The sequence below is a fragment of the Perissodus microlepis genome, chromosome 4, assembly GCF_051167445.1.
Source record: "Perissodus microlepis isolate ML-2025 ecotype Zambia chromosome 4, ASM5116744v1, whole genome shotgun sequence".
Taxonomy (NCBI): domain Eukaryota; kingdom Metazoa; phylum Chordata; class Actinopteri; order Cichliformes; family Cichlidae; genus Perissodus; species Perissodus microlepis.
This window is the reverse complement of record NC_140464.1, coordinates 18,075,526-18,094,472: the sequence shown is the minus strand read 5'-3', so window position 1 is coordinate 18,094,472 and position 18,947 is coordinate 18,075,526. Positions and strand designations below refer to the sequence as shown.

Here is an 18,947-nt window from a genome sequence, read left to right as displayed (position 1 = left end):
AAACTTCAAATATCTGCTCAGCTTATCGAGATATCACATATTTGCAAAAGTGTTCCAACGTTTTCGGAGACGTCTGTTACCCACCAGCTCGATAGTTAGCTGGGGCGAGAACAGCAAACTCCCAGCACATCGTTTTCAACCCCTCTGCGGTCTTTCGCTACTCAGGTTAAACATGATATATAAGTCACTCAGATAGCTAAAAAATGTTATTGTTTGGCTTTTTTCAGTGTTTTATTTGTTTGTGAGTAAATCGATTTGGCTGAGATTAAAGTTATAGTTTTCAGACAGCTGAATAAATGTCAAACAGAAAAATGATTAAACAGAAGTGTGAGATGATTGAAAATTTACGGCAGTGTCCTGTTATATTTTAGATAGGAAGGAGCAGACAGACGGGTTTATTAAACTCCACTGAGACAGCTGGTGACGCAAAACTGAAGGCTAGACCGTCCAGTTTCACAGCCGATCACTTCGGGCTACCCGGCCTTCGGAGGACCCGAGCCACGTAGGTCGTGAAGGCCGGGTCCTCAGGAGGATGCAGCCTGTCAATTTGGGCACCCCCATTGTTGCACTTTGCTCCCATGTTAGGGTCCACTTGTCAAAGGGAAAAGAGTCATATCAGTGCAAAGTTGCTATGAGAGATTATCTTTGGCCTGTGACTAAGTATTTGAAGAGGGGTCACTGAATAGTTGATTATGAAAATGACGTGAATCATATACCATGGCTTTCACAGTCACCAGATCTCAACCAAGACTATCTGGCGGAAATTTCACTGACATAACAGATCGGTAATAGCTCTGTTATTGTTTCCGAATCAATTCCAGGAAACACTGGAGCTGTTACGGAGCCATGTGTTGTACAAACTTGTCTTTGTCACCTGCTTGTACACATTGCTTCTTTGGTTCTGGTCTGTTATTTGTTTCTACATATTCATGTTTTGTGAGCCTGTTGGCAGAGAATGCTATTTGTGTGTAACTTAATAAAAAAAACTTATCAAACATGTTTCTCTTTCTATAGACGATCACCATAGACTTTGCGCTACTCGACTTGACTTCTGCAAGCAGCCAAGCCAAGAGTCAATACTCTCATGGGGGTTACGATGGATGTAGCAAAGCAGAAATTGATAATAAAACTAACAAGGAAGCAAGGAAGCTAACCCTTTGCATAGCTTGCAGGTGCTGCTGTAATTATGTTCACTGTGCTTACTGAATTTTCCTTAATTTCAAGATTACTCTGCCATATATCGTTTACAGTTGACTGTTATGGATGGTTGTTCATCTTCCCTAAATCAATACATTAAAAAAAAGGTTACCTGATTTGTGATATTACAAGATTTTGTTACACGTAACTTTTTTGAATTCTTTTTTTCAGTCTTTCCCCTTGTATGCAACTTGTATTACAAAAAAAGACTAAAACTATAACTGAAGCTAAGCATTTCAAAAAAATAAAAACTAAACTGGAAAACTAATTTTAAAAACAAATTCAAACTAGAAAATCGAATTGAAAATCTCAAGTTGAAACTAAATAAAAACGAATGAAAACCTTGGTGGACATTGATAACTTCTTAACTCTTTATTTTGTCTTCTCATCTGCATAGCCATTTATAGACATGAAAGTTATCTGTTTGACAGCAAGATAAACACATGCTAACATTCCCCTGTAATTTCTGTCACACCTTCTCAGTAGAACACAAAAAAGACCTTTCAGAACATGTTGGCCTTTTTTTTTTAATGAAGCACTAAACCTGTTTGGAAAGGAGTGCAGTGACTAGATAAGGAAACATATGCATAAAGTCTGTGAAGGTTCTCAGTCATCCAGGTCATAAAGGTTACCTATTAGACAGTAAGATAGTAAGAACATTTCCCTGTGTCATTTCTGCATTCTGGCCTCTTTGAATTGATAAACTAGGTAGAATACAACACAAACCTGTCAGATCATTTCAAATTTTTTTGAATACAGGTTAATGTACGGTCTCTCAATCACACCACCACACAGAATTTGAATTTGAATTTGAATTTGAATTTGAATGTGTTTGGAAAGGACTGTAGATAAGAAGATATATGTATAAACGTAATCTCTTAGAAAGGGAAAGAAATAAATGCTAAAAATTTCCCTGTGTCATTTCTGTCAAACCTTCTCTCTTTCCCAGTATCACAGCTGAGCAAAAGCTGAATTGCTTTCTGGCCTGTTTGGATTGATAAATTAGGCGGAATAAAGATCCTGTAGTGTTTGAGCATTTTTTGGATACAGGGGTAAATATGTTTGGAAAAGTGTAAATGGCATACAGTAAAGGGCTAAAATCAAAATCTTGTTGATTTCTTATATCATTAAGGGTTAATTGAAATTAGGTTAAATGTGCTATATAAAGTTAACTTAGGCACTAAGTTTAAAACATTTATAGAATGAATGTCAACTTAAAAAAAAGAATTTCAGTAACAAAGGAACTATATCTCATTTACCAAACATACTATAATTAAATTATAATTAATTTAAACCCTCTTAAACTTTATAAAATGTTTCATAAAGAGTTCACTCGTAGTTTAAAAATGTTTCTCTACAGTCATAATGGGCATGAATGTCATGGTAATTTGAGTCAATTTCTTTGAACTAGAGCAGGGCGATATGACCAAAAATATTTATCACGATATACATTTGAAAATTTGCGATAACGATATAACTGATGATATAATTGACACTAGACAAAATACTTTACAACTCCACAAGTTTATTAGTGCAAAAAGAAAAAAAAAACATCAATGTATTTTCACTTAAACAAGCAGCTGCTTTTTATGAATGAATGAATGAATGACAGCTTTATTTGTCGCAAGCAGGTTGCCCTGCAGCGAGATGGTAACCCCCCCCGACCTTACACACATAACACAGACATCACATGGGATTACAAGTCGGAGATCGGTAGCGTTACAAGAAAAACACTGAAATGTACACAACATCGGGAAGGTACAAGAGGAAAAAAAGAGACCTCCACTCATGCTGTGCTTCCATGGTAGGACAGCACGAGAACAGGAAACAAAAAAACTCCTCTGCACAAAAAAGCACATAAATGTCCACAGCACAACATTATGGAAGACATGACAAGCCACAGGGATGGGTAGGGGATGAGGAGTAACCCCAGGCAACACAGCAGCCATCCTGCGACGGCGCCGTCATCTCTTCGACAGCACGGGCCCGGACCCGCCTCGTGTTCCCAGGGGGCAACAAGCATCGAAGGCGTTGGACAGGGAGGGGGGATGAGTGAGTGCTTATCAGTGTAAGTGGATGTGTGTGCGTGTCCATAGTTCAGCTGAGACAGTGTCCTTCGGCCTATCAGGCTAAGAAAACAGTCCTCCAGCCAATCCAGGTGACCTTGCATGGGACGGGAAGAATAGCCGTAACACAGTCGTTATCAGGGAGTGATTGTTCGGCTCCAGCCTTGGGCCTGCAGCTGGCGCCGTGATGGGGGTCCGCAATGTTGATGTTGATTTTGTAAATTTCCATGTGAGCAGCCCAGGAGAATTTTCAGGCTGCCCTAACACTCTGACACTGGTCTCTCGATCTCCCGTTGGAGAGTCGCGAGCCTCCCCATGATGGTATCAAACTTCTGTTCCATGGTGTTGTCATTCTTTTGATTCTGAGACCTCACAACTGCAGTGATCCGTTCCGCGATGTCTTCCAACTGTCGCTCAAGGGTCTCATTTTGAGCAGGCCTCTCTCTGATGTATCCCCCCATACGCTCAATGTTGTTGCTTTGAGCCTTCACAGCCGATGCAAGCGTCTCCAAGGTGTTGACCATATTACGTTCGGTGTGAGAGGTCGCGCCTCGTCCCATCGCTTCGAATCCAGCGGGCAGCCTTGGGGGGGTTTGAACAGCCGGTTCCGCTCTCTTATTTCTCCGATAAACCAGGGCTAAGCCAACTCCGATCAGCAAGAACCCTGTTATCACGGTTCCGAATAGATAGATATCTTCAGCGTCCTCGATCGACAGTCCCGCCAGGCACATGACCCTCCAGTTCTGCCACCCGTCCATCGTGTATCCGGCAGGGAAAGTCCCTCCAGGGCACTCAGGCTCTCCCGAGCCCAGACTTCTCGTTGAGAAAAGGGTGTCAATAGCATTCAGAGACCAGTTGATCAAATCCATAATTCTCTTTTAGGTTTTAGAGAACGACAGTGAGAGGCTATTCCAGGGAAAGTAATGCACACGAGACAAGACAAGGACACAGAAGCTAAGCAGGAAAGATAATATATAAGATATATATATAACTTTATGTGGATTAAAGTTATATAAAAATGTAACAGTGCAAATGCAAATTCCTTGCTGACAGTTTAACCAAAAGGCATTTCCAGTGGAAATTGGCCGACATATCCTCAGCATAACCATGTATAATATCCACAAAACTTAAAAAGAGGTTATACACACACATGGTACACGCGCGTGTACCATATAAAATCGTTTCGAGGTCAGTAAACACAACCAGAATTCATACATAAGGCACACGGGATTATAAGGGGCACTGTCGATTTTCAGAAAAATCAAAGGATTGATTTTAAGTGTGCCGTATTTTCCAAAAAACACTGTAATAACGACGGCCCGCTAGCATGCGCTACCAAAAATAGTGCTTTGTTGTGTATCTGACGGACGAAAGCCAAACCAGTTCCACACCACTGAAGTTGCAGCATTTTTACAAACCAGTTCTGGTTCATCCGTTTCATTCAACGATCCGCTTTCGCCCTTCTCATTCTCCGTCGCCGCCATGCTTTTTCCACCATGTGTGTATGAAAACAAAGGCACTGCGCATGCGAGTTTGACCCATATTCTATCGCGATATTTCATTTTCTTATCGTTGCCCAACATTATACCGGTATTACCGTGAACGGTATGATATGGCCCAGCCCTACTTTGAACTATTCTTCTTCCATGGTGGAATTATTGTACCCATGCATCTTTAATGACTTTCTAAATAAGAATGGGATGCACAAGTTTGAATTTATTTGGGATTTTATGTGATCCACACTGGCTTGTTCAAGTTGAGAAGGTCTCTTGGAGACATTTCAAACAATGGGAAAGTCCAAAGAACAAATACAGGTTACAATGTAACAGTGTGGTGTTAACAACTGATCTCCACTAACATCTGCAAGTATTTGTTAACTACTAATTATTTATTTATGGTCTATAATTTGACAATGAGTCAAATAGTGGGTCTTAAGCAATTGCAGAGTAATATTGCCTGTTTGAAATGTCATTCAGATTGAAGGCTCCTCCCACACTCTATATAATGCAGTCTTCCTGGGTGCAGAGAGACTAAGTCCCTGCAGAACTCTCATTTCTTCTCAGCTGTACTTAACCTACTACATATGCCAAGATGATGAAGGTAAGTAAATATATACAGTCTTAAGCAGATGGTACAAGCTTATTCTTTACCAGGTTGATGTAACTAAATCAGCAGAGTTATGCTTAAACTAAAGTATAAGCAGTATGCTTTTAGGTTTGTTGTTTTTTAATAATTCTGACATTTTGGATTTATTTGATGGCCTTTTATCATTGAAATATTCATCACAGAGCATATGTGTGCATTAATCATTTCTTAATTGTTATTTTGTCTTCTCAGCTACAGACAGTTGATACAGGGCATTATTTATTATGGGTGCATTACTATTTTGTAATGTTATTGACTCTTTTTGGAGTCATTTATTATTTCAGCTTCAGCCAGTAAACAGCACTGTCCAGTGCAGTATCACCAAAAATCCCTGTCTTTATCTGTACAGGATATGATAATAAAGAACATGACCTTCAAGGTCGAACAAACCCTGACTGTTGTTGGAGTCATCAAATCTGATCCCAAAAGGTAAATACTGATTAAGGATAAGATGTATTAGGATTTTAAATTAGTGAGTGAGTCATAGTAAAGTTGAAAAATAAAATATATTTATAATAAAAAGCTTTTGGAGACTTTTTTGGAGTAACAAGAGTAATTGTACTTTCAATCAAAGTTCCACAAATGTACATCTTATTATACAGAGAAAAGTTGCACAAAAATGATAACTAAATCTCCAGGTAAGAGGAAAAATTTGAAAATTTTATTTTGTAAAGTATCTCTTTAACCTCCTAGGATCTTTTGTCCACATATGTGGACATCCCATTTTGGGTGATTAAATTAAATTTTGCTCTACAAGGGCCTGATATCCACTTACGAGGACATTATACTGTGCCACTGTTCTATTGAAGTTAAAGCAAATGTCCTCTCATGTGGGTCTAATTTTTCTCAGAAACAAAACTTAGGTAAAAAAAAAAAAAAAAAAAATCAGGTAATTTTTTTTTCATTCATCAGGTCCCAATCAGCCCAAATAGAAAAGAGAAATTAAAAATGCATGCCATGAAAGAGTTTGGGTCTTAGGATGTTAAGGTAACTGAAGTTTGAAAGGTACTGATATAAAATGTGCAAATATGAGAATTTTTATTTGGGGTGAACTTTCCCTGAAAGGTAGGTAACCACACTCTGTCACCATTTTATTAAGATTTACTATCTTGGGGCAATTATTGTAGCAAAATTATTTGCAAATCTGTGCCGATAATTTTGTATCTCTATGTCAGTCCATTTTAGCCCCATATTTTCTGATCCTAAATACTATATAATGTAATATGTAATAGCTTTCTCTCATTGCAGGTTTGCTGTGGATATTGGTGAGAGCGAGGACAGAATTGCATTTCATTTCAACCCTCGTTTTGATGACCACAGACACATAAATATAATTGTCTGCAACTCTTTTGAGGGAGGCAGTTGGCATCAGGAGCAACATGAGAAAAGCTTTCCTTTCAGCCCGGGAAAGGAATTCAAGGTGTGAGAGTGTGTTTGTCCGTATTGTAGCCTTGCTCTTTCATGCAATCTCTGTTGGAAAATGTGTGTCACGGTATCTTTGATTACATTAAAAACGTCATTATTTGACCTTTTTCTGAGCTATATTACAGTGTTCACATCCTTTGTCTCTCTGTTTCTCTCACTCAAAATGCCTTTTTAGATCTCCATTCAGTTCACTCGCTCAGAGTTTGTGGTGACTTTATCAAATGGCTCAACGTTCTGTTTCCCCAATCGCATGGGTGCAGAGAAATACTCTGTCATGGGCTTTCATGGGGATGCTGTCATCAGAAGCATTCAGATCAAGTAAAACGACATCCACCCTTGAATTGCTGAATTGAAATTCTTGTTTTATTTTTCTGTTTGTCTGGCAGCAGATTTTTAGCTCTGCACACAGATGACTGAACATCCTGTTATGGAACTGTGCAGTTTTAAAGTAGTCCAAGGGATTTAGTTTTTTGCTTGCAAGAATCATATACAGTAAACTATCATCAAGATTCCTTTAATGTGCCTTTAAATGCTTCACTATTCACTATTTGTATTTTCCAAGACTTTTTACTTTTCAATTCTTTCCTGCAAAAGCATCAATAAAGCATGTTCTACTATGAAAAAAAAACATGACTCTGGTGACTCCTTATACTTGTTTTACAATGTCTTTCATCCTTTCTCAGTGAAACACAGGCACTGCCCCGCTCTGTGATTTGACCTTTTACATACAAGTTATATTTCATACCTTCACAGTTTTGGGTCCACTTTAAGTTATGAGAAGTGTTTATACCATAGATTAATTTCTCACATATAACTAATCTATCTACTAGTCTATACATGAACTGTTAATCCTTAATTAATGTTTTTCAAAGCAGGATTTTGGAATTATTATTATTTATTAGGATTTATTTTTGGAGAAAAATATCTACACAACATCGTGCACAGATTTATATAAAAAATTAACACAAAACAGACATGAAATGAAACAGTCATTCATTTTAATGAATGTGAAAATGGCAAGAAAATTGTGGGACTGTCGGGACATAACCATTAATAACCACTACAACCATTAAACACTCACCTCACTGCTGTAATTCTAATACTTCCTCAACTACAATTGATAATCATAATTATTAATGCAATATCAATCAACGCTTGGAATAGAAAACACTACAAGTGGTTTGATGTCATTTTCATGGCAACTTTGCAGTTTACTTCACTGTAGTCTCAGAATGTGGAGAAAGCATTCAATAAAATGACTCCAGCTGCTGGTGGTACATATACATAATAAATGGGATTCAATAATTCTTTTTGAAAAATTAACGTTTTTTTTTAAGTAAACTTCTTTTGGTTTACAGCAGATTTTGTTTCTGAGAAACTGGATTGGGTACAGTTTTAAATGTTTTGAACCTTTAAACCGTTGAAAAGGAAACTTAAATATTTTAAATGTCAGGTGAGTTGATTACTGCTATTTATTAAGAAATGCTGAGCAATGTTGTTGACTTCTACTTTTGAAGCTACTAGGTAATTATTACTGGTGAAATATCCCCACAAATACTCTGATATTATTGCATTTACCCAAGAAGAGTAGGATATTTATTTACTTAGTTATGTTGATTGCTTTTTGAATGACGTGAGAACAAATTGCCACTTTTACAATAAACTCAGGCGAGTCATATGTGATTATTTTCTGTATCACATTTTGTTATAACAGTGTAATAATAGTTGTCTCTTTTTCTTTATTGGAAGTAGTAGTGAAAGGTTTTTGCAGAATGTGGATTATTGAAGTACCTTAGTGTTATCACTGGAGGACAGTGGGTGCTCAGATCAACTTTGCTTAGTGTAAATTCCCCTCAAATTCTTCTCCCCTCCAACCATTTTAGCAAAACAGCCAAGATGGTAACAATGGGAATAATCATCTCAAGGCTTCAAGACTTGATGTCATCCTTTAAACTCTGTATACTTTCCAACAAATGATTATTTAAAATCATTTCCAGAAACCTTCCTGTTTTTAGCTGCCCCGTGGTTTTGTCAAGGTCATTTTTCTTGCTCTGTATTACTATTAATATTACTTTTACTTGTCTGTGTTTTATAGACATTCTTAATACATAACTTAAACACTGATAGCTGGTGCAAGCTTAGTCTATAATTGAACTGTGCTTTAATTAAAACAGATGTTTGTATTCACTTTTAAACATTTATTATTTTAATGTTGAATATTTGATCTTTTAAGGTCAAAATGTTCACCATACAGCATATATGTACGATAATTACTTCTTTTTCCTTCTCATCTGCATAGGCATGCATAAACATGAAAGTTATCTGTTAGCAAGATAAGCACATGTTAACATTTCCCTATTTCCTTTCTGCTATGTGTTCCCAGTATCAGAACTGAGCAGAAACTGAACTGCATTCTGACCTCATTGGCTTGATAAACCCAGCAAATTAAAATAAAGACCTTGTATCATTTATCCTTTTTTAAATGGAGTGCAGTGACAGTAGATGAGAAGACATATGCATAAAAGTTACCTATTAGACAGTAAGATAAGCACATGCTAACATTTCCCTATGATTTCTGTCACACCTTCTCTCTTTCACAGTAGCTGAGCAAAGGCTGAATTTGCATTTTGGCTTCTTGAACCTTAGGCCTTGTATAATTTGTGTGTGTGTGTGTGTGTGTTGCACTGGTGCACAGTGACGGTGCATTCATGGTCACTATTACATCATGTGCACCTCAGGTAAATTAGAACTTATGTTGGTGACACTTTGACTCATTCACTGCATTCAATTTTTATACCAACTTTATACTCTATATGATAAAGACAATATAAACAGTAGTTAATGGAAATTGTGCATTAGGAAGCATCTGCTTACACCTTGTTGAATTTAGTTGTGCAAATCATTAAAGAGCAGTAAACTAAAACACAGGTCAGCTAATCACAACGGTTACACAAAGAAAATCTCCTGGAGCTCTGAATAGATATTATTGTAATTTTTGTCAAGTCCCATTTTAACCCCTCAGAACAACTGAAAAGTCCAAAAGAGTCAGTGAAGATCTAAGAAGGAGAATTGTAGGTTTATTCAAGTTCAGACAGTCTTTTGGAGGCATTTCAAACAAACAGTGTAACAGTGGGATGTTAACCACCAACATATGCAAACATTTTTTAACTTCTAAGTTAGTTATTTATGGTCTATAATTTGACTATGAGTAAGGTAGTGGGTGTTTAGCACTGGCACAATCCTATTGGCTGTTTCACATATCACTCAGGTTGAAGGCTCCTCCCACACTCTATATAATGCAGCTTTCTGGGGTGCAGAGAGACAAAACCCTGCAGCACTCATTTCTTCTCACCTGTACTTAACCTTGTACATCTACCAAGATGGTGGAAGTAAGTAATATGACTATTTTCTCTTTGTGTTGCATGACCAATAAGGACAGTCTTAAACCATAATTTAACACGGATTCAACCGAATCAGACGTTTGCTTTTAGTTTTATTGAGATTTTGGAAGTTTTGATGAGCTTTGATAGTCAAACTATTCACATTATTGAATATGGGTCATACAATGCATTGTTATTGAGTAATACTACTGACCTTTATTAGGGCCAATTATTACTGCAGTCTCAGTTAGAAAACAACACTGGCCAGTGCTGCATCACCAAATGTTTCTTTGTTTTCTTCACAGTGGATGACAATAAAGAACATGACTTTCAAGGTTGGACAAACCCTGACTCTTGTTGGCGTGGTCAAACCAGATCCCAAAGAGTAAGTACTGATTAAAGATAAACTGTATTATGATTTTACACATCATTCTATGATAGTAAAGTTGGGAAATACAATCAAATATTTTAATGCATAAAAGATAACAGTTACTGTGTTTTCAACTTCTATTCCCAAAATTCTTGCACGTATCTCTCATATATTTTTTATTCTGTCCAGCTGGCACAAAAATTATAACTTGATCCTAAGGTCATAAGATAAATGTGTACATTTGATTTTGGTGTGAACTATCCTTAAGACAGCTGAAGCTTAAAGTAGAGCTATGAAACATATCATTTTTGTGTTTAATCCAATATGAGAATTTCATTAGCGGTTCATTTAAGTTACATAATATTTTAAACTTCTTGTGCTTATTTCTGTTTTAAAATTGCCCTAAGAATTTGATTATGGGGTGAATGGTCCCTTAAATCTATTGTAGCAAAATTATTTGCAAATGTGTGTCAAAAATGCTATATCTGTATTTCAGTTCATTTCAGCCCTATGTCCTTCCTACGCATGCTAAAAGGAATATAAGATGTAATAAATATTTGTGTGTCTGTACATTGCAGATTCACGCTGGATATTGGCCCCAGCGTGGACAGAATTGCATTTCATTTCAACGCTTGCTTTAAGGCAAAGGGACAGATAAATAAAATTGTCTGCAATTCTTTGGAGGCAGGCAATTGGTGTAAGGAGCAACATGAGGATTGCTTTCCTTTCTGTGAGGGAAAGGAGTTTCAGGTATGAGAGTGTGTGTCTGTATTTTCACCTTATATATATATATATATATTAGGGGTGCAATGATACACAAAATTCACGGTTCGGTTCGATACTTTGGTGTCACGGTTCGATATTTTTTCGATACAAAAAAAAATGTTCATGCGTTTTTAATTTGTCATTTATTAAATTTTCACGGCACATTCTGCACCACATCTCTGTGCGTTCATCATTTGTTTGAAGCCAGCTCACCTCCTGCAACTACTTTTCCGAGAATACGTGCTTCTTTTGTGGTTCGGACTCCTGACATTTCTTTGGAGGTGGAGGAACATCACAGTAATTGCTTAAAGGAGCTTCTTCGACATCTTTAAGAGTTCTAAACAAATGTCTGTCCTCCTCCTGAAAATCTTATGTATGCAAACACGCGTTGCAACTTCTTATCTTGTGCGCGTTTTTTATTTTGACAGCGAATGCACACCCGCGGACCACTTATGTGCAGCCCTGGTTATTTAGCTTGTCATATTGCAGCCACAGAAATTCTTTTGTCCATGAAACCATAAAGCTGCACTTTCTTTTTGCCTTATAGTCTGATTTGTCATAACTTTTCCGTTTTGTGGTAAGCTTTTCTTTGGCTGTCACTTCTTCACCCTGACCTGTCTTATTTGGCTCAGCAGAACTAAAATATATATCCTGCTGCTTTTACACACGCACTCACATAACGCTCAGCGATTCTCTGCGCGATCAACCTCTCACATGTTTAAGCTTGCTGCGGGAGAGTTCACTTGTCATGTTTGCATAGTAAGCTAACGATTGATAAGACGATGTCAGAGGATTTGGTGCGCAAATTATCATCACACACCAATCAGTGCTGTCGCTCTCTATACACAGTTCGCGCGATTGCAAAGTGAAAGCAAAAAACAAGCGCAAATTCAAACGCGATTTCAATATGTCACATATTGACAGTGGCTCACCGATGCCAATGACATAATTACCCAGCTACATTTCCGAAAGAATGCAAAAGCATTGACATATATTTTTCCTTCCTATGATAGGCCGACGGGCAGGGCAGAGATAGATTTTGGTAGCCCGACTGGAAAAATCGCTAGCCCCGGGACGTCGAGCTAGCGATTTTGCGAGCCCTGTATTTGATTGAGGAATCACTCATCTTTGGAAAAGAGAGTTTATTACAGAGAAATGGCTCTTTCCAAAATAAAAGCTATACTATACGCTTCTTCTGGGCTATATTCTCAGCAGCATATTAAACATATCAGGTCCCCATAAGGAGAATCATGTGCTAACGGCTGTCTAAATGACTCGGGTAAAGTTTGTAGCATGCGTGCTTGTTGTTTTTGTCTGCTTCCACTTGTCTTTGCACTAGGATGATGTCGGCGTAAATGTGCAGTCATATTCGTTGTGTTCCCACTAGTGCTGTCAGCGTTAATCTCATTGAAATGACGTTAACGTCACAACACGGCAAATCTCCGTTAACGAGCTACCGCGGATCGCCCCGTGCATTGGGCTGGACAGCCAACACGTTAACGAGCTAACTGCGCTAACACACTAGCTCCCACCCATGTAATTGAGCATTGCGTGGCACATCCAACATACTGTTATACTTTAGTCCATGACGCGCTTACCTTCAGGGTCATACGTCACATGAAAACCAAAATAATTCCAAACGCCAGATCTGAATGAGGGTGGGGGAGGTTCAATTTGCCATGTTGCAAGGAGAGCTTAACTTCTGTCTCGCTAGCTTGCCCTGCGCTCAGTGAATCTGCGTTCAACTACTCCGCCTAGGCTGCACTGTCGAGCGCAGATCCACTGAGCGCTCAACACAGACAGCATGTCAGAAGGAAAGTTGATAAAATAAATTAAAAATTTTGTATTGTTCGATACATATGCGTACCGAACCGAAAACACTGTATCGAACGGTTCAATATCGATACGAGTATCGTTGCACCCCTAATATATATATATGTGTGTGTGTGTGTGTGTGTGTGTGTGTGTGTGTGTATGTGTGTGTATTACAATCAATCTATAATTTGTCTCTCTGTTTCTCTTCACTCAAAATGTCTTTTTTAGATCGCCATTAAATTCACACCTTCAGAGTTTGTGGTGACTTTACCAAATGGCTCAACATTCTGTTTTCCCAACCGCATGGGTGCAAGGAAGTACTCTGTCATTGGCTTTGGTCGAGATGCTGACATTAGAAGCATTGAGATCAAGTAAATCTACATCATCAGTTCACATTGCTTGTTTTATTTTTCTGCTTGTCTATCAGTAGGTAATATGTCCCCAAAGGTGGATGGTGACCGTGCCAACCTTGAATCTCATCACTAATTTCATTTTTTATCTTAAAGGAATTTAGTTTGTTGAGAGCCTGATCCAAACAGCTTTGGATGTGAAGATGGGATGTAAGATAAATATTTTCTTTGGTTCTTGACACAGATAACTGAAGATGCCATACGCAGTTTTAAAGTAGCCAAAGTGATTTTTCTGTTTGGAATTAGCAGTTTGCTTGCAAAAATCAAATAAAGTGTGATCAAGGTTTTCTGTAAGGTGTCTGAAAGTACTAAAGCATTTGTTTGAATTCCCAAGACATTCCACTTGTTCTTTCTTTATTGCAGCAACATTAATTAAAACACATTCTTTTATGAAAAAACATGACTCTGGTGACTCCTTATTCTTGTTACACTAACATGGAATGTTTTATGATGCCTTTGGGCGTCCCCTGTGAAATTACTTCATAGGTGAAACTGTCACTGCTGTGGTCTGTAATTTAATTCTTATTATGGGTCATATTTCATAACATGAGGGTCAGCTTTGACTCACAGTAACTGTATGTACCAAGGTTTGTACTACAGATCAAATTACAATATATATATCTATTCTACTTGATATTATTAAATTAATAATAATCCTAAATTGTATGTATGTCTAAAGAGAACAAAACTCTGTAGGTAGCTCCAAGTTCAACTAAAAATCTCACAAAATGGAGCAAAATAGTGTGAGAGTGCAATGCCCAAATTTTGCTGGTAAAACATCTGGAACGGCAAAAATTGAAAATGCACAGGTACATAAATCAACATTTTTTTGTGGCGTATTTTTGTTTTGTTCTCTTTGTGTGTGTTTGTTTTACTTTTTACTTTGTACAACACTTTGGTCAACCTGTGTTGTTTTTAAATGTGCGTATAAATAAATGAAATGATTGACTGAGTGACTGATTGATTAATCTACGTAGCCAATTTAATTAACAACTTATATATAACTTCTTATTTCATAGTGTAATCTTCACATCTTCACTTTATCCAAAGCACATTCTTTGTTGATTCTCCCTCTAATTATATTCACAGTATTTCCTCACCTCACTGTGTCTTTAGGGATTTGCTATCTTAGCTTAGTTTGTAGCTGACTCACTAGTAGCATGGCCTCTTTACTTGTTCCTCCTGCACTTTCCTGCTCAGTGTGTCACGGTTTAGTTACTCTTCGACTTCCTTTATCAGTAATGAAACTTATAATAAATGTAGCATATTTACAGCTCTGGATGCCAGGATTACTAAACTGGAGACTTGGCTTCGCACCCTTAAAAACCTCATAGCTAGCTAGGCCCCTGTAGCTGGTGCAGCTAAAGGTAGTGTAGGGCCCATTAGCTCTCCCCCGGCAGATTGTCCCAAGCAGCTGGGAACACAGGGTGGCTGGATGATGGTGAGGAGGAAATATACTTAAACAGAAGCCCCAGTACACTACCAAACTGTTCACGTGACTGACCATTTTTCCCCACCGGCTAATGGTAAATGCAAAATTAAGTAAAATTATAATTCACATTGGCAGTAAGGACAACCAGTAACATAAATCTAAAATTAATATTGAATTGGTGTGCAACTTTGCCAAAACAATGCTAGAATCTGTAGTTTTCTCTTGTCCACTCCCCAGTTGGACCAGGAGTGACATGCTTAGCTGCACATTCTTTTTAATTTTCTGTCTGTCTGAGTGGTGTCCAAAAAACGATGTGGGCTTTATAGATTATTGGAAAACTTTCTGGGGGAAACCTAGTCTTGTTAGGAGAGACAGCATCCATTTCACTCTGAATGGAGCAGCTCTCATTTCTAAAAATCTGGCCAAATTTATTAAACCGATCCAAACACAACTACATAACTGTCCAGATTTGGGACCAGGAAGCAGAGTTGCAGTCTTAAACACCTCTCTATAGCTTCTCTCCTTCTGCTACCCCCCAAAACCCATCTCCTTAGAGTCTGTGTCTGGTTCCAAACAAACAAAAATAATCTAAAAATCTGCAAAAAATGACTTAAAAAACATACAATCATAAAGAAAGAAGAATACTGTATCCACATCTGCACCGAAGACTAAAAGAGTCAAATTTGATTTAGTAAACATTAGGTCTATCTCTTCCAAGTCCTTGTTAGTACACAAGTTAATAATTAATCAACAAATTGATTTACTCTGCCTTACAGAAACCTGGTTCCAGCAGGAAGATTATGTATGTTTAAATGAATCAACACCCCCGAGTCATTCTAACTACCAGAATCCTCCAAGCCCAGAATCCTGAGGTGCCGATTCAGCCATTCATTCGGCCATTCAGTACATTTTCAGTAATTTCTTTTTCAAAAACGCACATGTACTTACATTTATTTACATTTACTTGAGTAGGGTAAGGGGTTGCCACCTCAGCATGCAGTCAAGTTCAATAGAGTCTTGTTAATAACCTAATAATTTTATTCAGGTGTGTTGCATCAGCGACACATTCAAAAGTTTCAGGGCACGGGCCCTCGAGGGATGGAGTTCGACACCTCTGGTCTAACGCCAAGGGAGACACAAACATCATTGTTTGTGACACTTTCGAGGCAGACAAGTGGTGTCAGGAGCAATGGGAGAAACGCTTTCCTTTCAGCCTGGGAAAGGACTTCAAGGTATCTATCTATCTATCTATCTATACAAGCTATAAGTCCTCTGTCTCTCATGCCTTTTAGATTGTCATCAGATTCACTCCTTCAGAGTTTGAGGTGACTTTACCAGATGGCTCAACATTTCGTTTCCCCAACCGCCTCGGTGCACAGGAATACTCGTTCATGAGCTTTCATGAGGGTGCTCGCATTCAAAGCATTGAGATCAAGTAAATCTCTTTCCTCTCTTGAATTGCTGGATTTAAATTTTAAAGAATCATAACCTTTTTGTAATGTTTTGCTAGCAAGAACCACATACAGTACAGTGTGATCAGGTTTTCTTTAATGTGCCTTTAAATGCTTCTTTGTTAGTTATTTGCTATATTTTGATTCTTACCTGTAACAGCATCAAGTAAAGCGTTTTCTGTGATGAAAGAAACACGACTCTGTTGACTCTTTATCCTTGTAACACTTACACAGTGAATTTACTTCATAGGTGAAACTGTCACTGCTGGGGTCTGTAATTTAACCTTCACATATGGGCTGTATTTAGCGTCTGTACCAAAGTATGAACTACAGATCAGTTTAGAATGTTACATTAATAAACTGATGAAAAACATCAACACAACATCAAAAACTCTCTTTTTTTCAAAGATAATTTAAGTATTGTTGTTAATTAAAATATAAACTTTTTTTAAAAAACAAAACATTTTAATAGATGAAGTGAAGTAGGTTCAGAGATTAGAGCAAGATGGTGAAAGCTCAGAGGAGGAAATACCAGTTTTTGAGGAGCCTCAGAAGATGATGAAAATGATGATAAAGTCCATTATGGATAAGAAGTAGTGTTTAAGCTGGAGCTCTGAAGTTGAATGATTTGGTTATGTAAGGAAGAGGACTCCCTTACTGCATTTATTTATATTATCTGTATAGCACCTTAGAGCACACCTTTCACTTTATTAAAAGCACTTTATCAAGCACTTTATTTAGCATTGCACTTTAAGCATGGATTTGCACACACAAGAAGTTTAAATATTTATTGACTATTTATTGGGAATTTTAAAATCAGTTGGTAGCCTTATTTCAGATCTGGCACAGCTGCTCCTCATCAAGGAATGTGGTGGTTGTCTGTCAGGAGAGAAGAATGGTGATTGAGATTGTGATTAAGGTTTACCAGTAGGGAAAACTAATGCAAGTGTGTGTGAAATCTAGGGATAAAAGTGGTGCAAAAAAGTGTTTGTAAGATAATGATTACTCACCTTTCTTGCCTGTGTCCTCTTCAAGGTGTTTGGGCAAATGTTTCCCCGGGGGTCCAGACACCATTTAAAGGTTCCGGGAGAGACCATTGGTAAAGAGAGTGTGGTGAATCTTGTTGTGCTTGGGTTTCTGGGTTTTTATAATATTGGGTTTGGTGTAACAGTAAAGTGTGAAATATTTATTAATATGTAAATGTGAAAATGTATTTATGTATTTATTTATTCTAATTGATATATTGTATACTGTGGTGGAAGGTTGGGATTTAAGAATTTACCTGAGAGTGGAATAATGGTTTAGTCTGTGACAGCTGAACATATTTAAGGCTGCCAGTTGTCATTAGAGGGTGGATTTTTGTGCTGTGAAGAAGCTTGACAAGTTGTTGTAAGGAGAGCTGTATAGCAAATAAATACTTTGTTCCACTACACTTGCTTTGGTCCATCTCACTGTGTTTCCAGCCGCTAAGGGCCGCCTTGTTACAGGTTACTCAGCTGCAGCACAATGAGATAACCTTTTGACATTCTTGTTAAGAGAGTTTTTAACTTCCAGAAGGGTTTATTGTTTTCCCATTATCAGAGACATCAAGATCATTTTTTATTTTGACAGACTTCCTAATCTTGGCTATAACTAGCAGCCAGTAAACCATGCTCTAGCCACAGATATGCTGAGGAGTGTTTTTCAGTTGTCACCTCGCCTGAACACCTCGCTCTAGTTTCTGAAAACTGGGCTGCCTATTTTCTTTTGGATGTAACCAGACGACCATCAGTTTGGAGATTGTGGGCAACGTTTTTCATTTTTCCCCGGTAAAAATGATTTCAACCCAGTTTCAGTATGGTCAGAACTGAATTATAAAGATGAGATGTGCATTTTAATGCACTTTTGCATATCCATTATTAATTATATAAATCAACAGGGCAAAAGAAGAAATCACACTCTTAGCAGGTGTGTGTTTGTGTCTGTCTATGTGTCAGTGTTTGTAAATTCAGTTATATTTCTACTTAAATGTCGTAATGCCTAAAAACCTAAGACGAAAAATAATACTACAGATATTATGGACGGTGGGTACATCACACGGTCCATGCTCATGCTCCCCAAAAGCTTATATTTCTTCACCCTGAGCTTTCACCTTTCTGGTTCTGCTCTAATGTCTGACCTTCCTTCACCTCATCCCCTGACAACAATAAGAATAACTGATTGTTTTGGAGAGGGTACAGTTACTCCATATAATCCTACTTAATAAAAGTTAACACTCTCGAACTGAAGAAACAATTTTATTTTTATCAATAGACTCATAATATCTTATCACTTAACCTCTGTCATATCCATAAATGAGGATGCTGCAGTTCCCATCATTGTGAAAAAAGGTCCACATGTGCAAACTCTACAATGTTGCATCATATAAAAGCTCAGGACGTCCAGAATGACAGGATAATGAGAGTACAGTAGGAGGTGTATAGATTTCATAAATGCTGCTTGACATAGAGGT

At 37.7% G+C, this 18,947-nt stretch overlaps 4 protein-coding genes, 1 long non-coding RNA gene and 1 pseudogene across 5 annotated transcripts; 4 read left to right on the top strand and 2 right to left on the bottom strand.

Annotated features, from left to right (window-relative positions):
- Nucleotides 1-2,791: 2,791 nt before the first annotated feature.
- On the bottom strand, nucleotides 2,792-4,244 carry LOC146388754 (uncharacterized). Its single transcript, XM_084926245.1, has one exon. It carries the CDS (start codon nucleotides 4,130-4,132, stop codon nucleotides 3,524-3,526), a length of 609 nt encoding a protein of 202 aa, XP_084782371.1. The 5' UTR covers nucleotides 4,133-4,244; the 3' UTR covers nucleotides 2,792-3,523.
- A 1,058-nt stretch (nucleotides 4,245-5,302) lies between these two features.
- Nucleotides 5,303-7,433, top strand: LOC146388753 (beta-galactoside-binding lectin-like). Its single transcript, XM_084924789.1, has 4 exons — nucleotides 5,303-5,363; nucleotides 5,758-5,837; nucleotides 6,657-6,828; nucleotides 7,009-7,433. The coding sequence occupies exons 1-4, from the start codon at nucleotides 5,355-5,357 to the stop codon at nucleotides 7,153-7,155; spliced, it is 408 nt and encodes a 135-aa protein (XP_084780915.1). The 5' UTR covers nucleotides 5,303-5,354; the 3' UTR covers nucleotides 7,156-7,433.
- A 2,720-nt stretch (nucleotides 7,434-10,153) lies between these two features.
- Nucleotides 10,154-13,932, top strand: LOC146388752 (beta-galactoside-binding lectin-like). The gene is made up of 4 exons (XM_084926244.1): nucleotides 10,154-10,222; nucleotides 10,519-10,598; nucleotides 11,162-11,333; nucleotides 13,392-13,932. The coding sequence occupies exons 1-4, from the start codon at nucleotides 10,214-10,216 to the stop codon at nucleotides 13,536-13,538; spliced, it is 408 nt and encodes a 135-aa protein (XP_084782370.1). The 5' UTR covers nucleotides 10,154-10,213; the 3' UTR covers nucleotides 13,539-13,932.
- Nucleotides 13,933-14,733: 801 nt separating this feature from the next.
- On the top strand, nucleotides 14,734-15,519 carry LOC146388751 (uncharacterized; annotated as a pseudogene).
- Nucleotides 15,520-15,817: 298 nt separating this feature from the next.
- On the top strand, nucleotides 15,818-16,444 carry LOC146388750 (beta-galactoside-binding lectin-like). The gene is made up of 3 exons (XM_084924855.1): nucleotides 15,818-15,908; nucleotides 16,065-16,237; nucleotides 16,298-16,444. Exons 1-3 carry the CDS (start codon nucleotides 15,818-15,820, stop codon nucleotides 16,442-16,444), a joined length of 411 nt encoding a protein of 136 aa, XP_084780981.1.
- Nucleotides 16,445-17,162: 718 nt separating this feature from the next.
- On the bottom strand, nucleotides 17,163-18,003 carry LOC146388749 (uncharacterized). Its single transcript, XR_014799985.1, has 2 exons — nucleotides 17,467-18,003; nucleotides 17,163-17,335 (listed from the first exon to the last, which is right to left on the bottom strand). It is a non-coding gene; the product is annotated as an uncharacterized LOC146388749 (long non-coding RNA).
- Nucleotides 18,004-18,947: the final 944 nt, after the last annotated feature.

What these genes read in the sequence shown, in the direction of transcription:
- LOC146388750 (XM_084924855.1), top strand. Translation starts at nt 15,818, where the DNA reads ATGAATCAACACCCCCGAGTCATTCTAACTACCAGAATCCTCCAAGCC. An exon ending in GCCATTCATTCGGCCATTCA is followed by an intron (nt 15,909 to 16,064) that starts GTACATTTTCAG and finishes GTGTTGCATCAG; the next exon opens with CGACACATTCAAAAGTTTCA. An exon ending in GCCTGGGAAAGGACTTCAAG is followed by an intron (nt 16,238 to 16,297) that starts GTATCTATCTAT and finishes CATGCCTTTTAG; the next exon opens with ATTGTCATCAGATTCACTCC.
- LOC146388754 (XM_084926245.1), bottom strand. Translation starts at nt 4,132, where the DNA reads ATGGATTTGATCAACTGGTCTCTGAATGCTATTGACACCCTTTTCTCA.
- LOC146388752 (XM_084926244.1), top strand. An exon ending in GTCAAACCAGATCCCAAAGA is followed by an intron (nt 10,599 to 11,161) that starts GTAAGTACTGAT and finishes TGTACATTGCAG; the next exon opens with ATTCACGCTGGATATTGGCC. An exon ending in GTGAGGGAAAGGAGTTTCAG is followed by an intron (nt 11,334 to 13,391) that starts GTATGAGAGTGT and finishes TGTCTTTTTTAG; the next exon opens with ATCGCCATTAAATTCACACC.
- LOC146388753 (XM_084924789.1), top strand. An exon ending in ATCAAATCTGATCCCAAAAG is followed by an intron (nt 5,838 to 6,656) that starts GTAAATACTGAT and finishes CTCTCATTGCAG; the next exon opens with GTTTGCTGTGGATATTGGTG. An exon ending in GCCCGGGAAAGGAATTCAAG is followed by an intron (nt 6,829 to 7,008) that starts GTGTGAGAGTGT and finishes ATGCCTTTTTAG; the next exon opens with ATCTCCATTCAGTTCACTCG.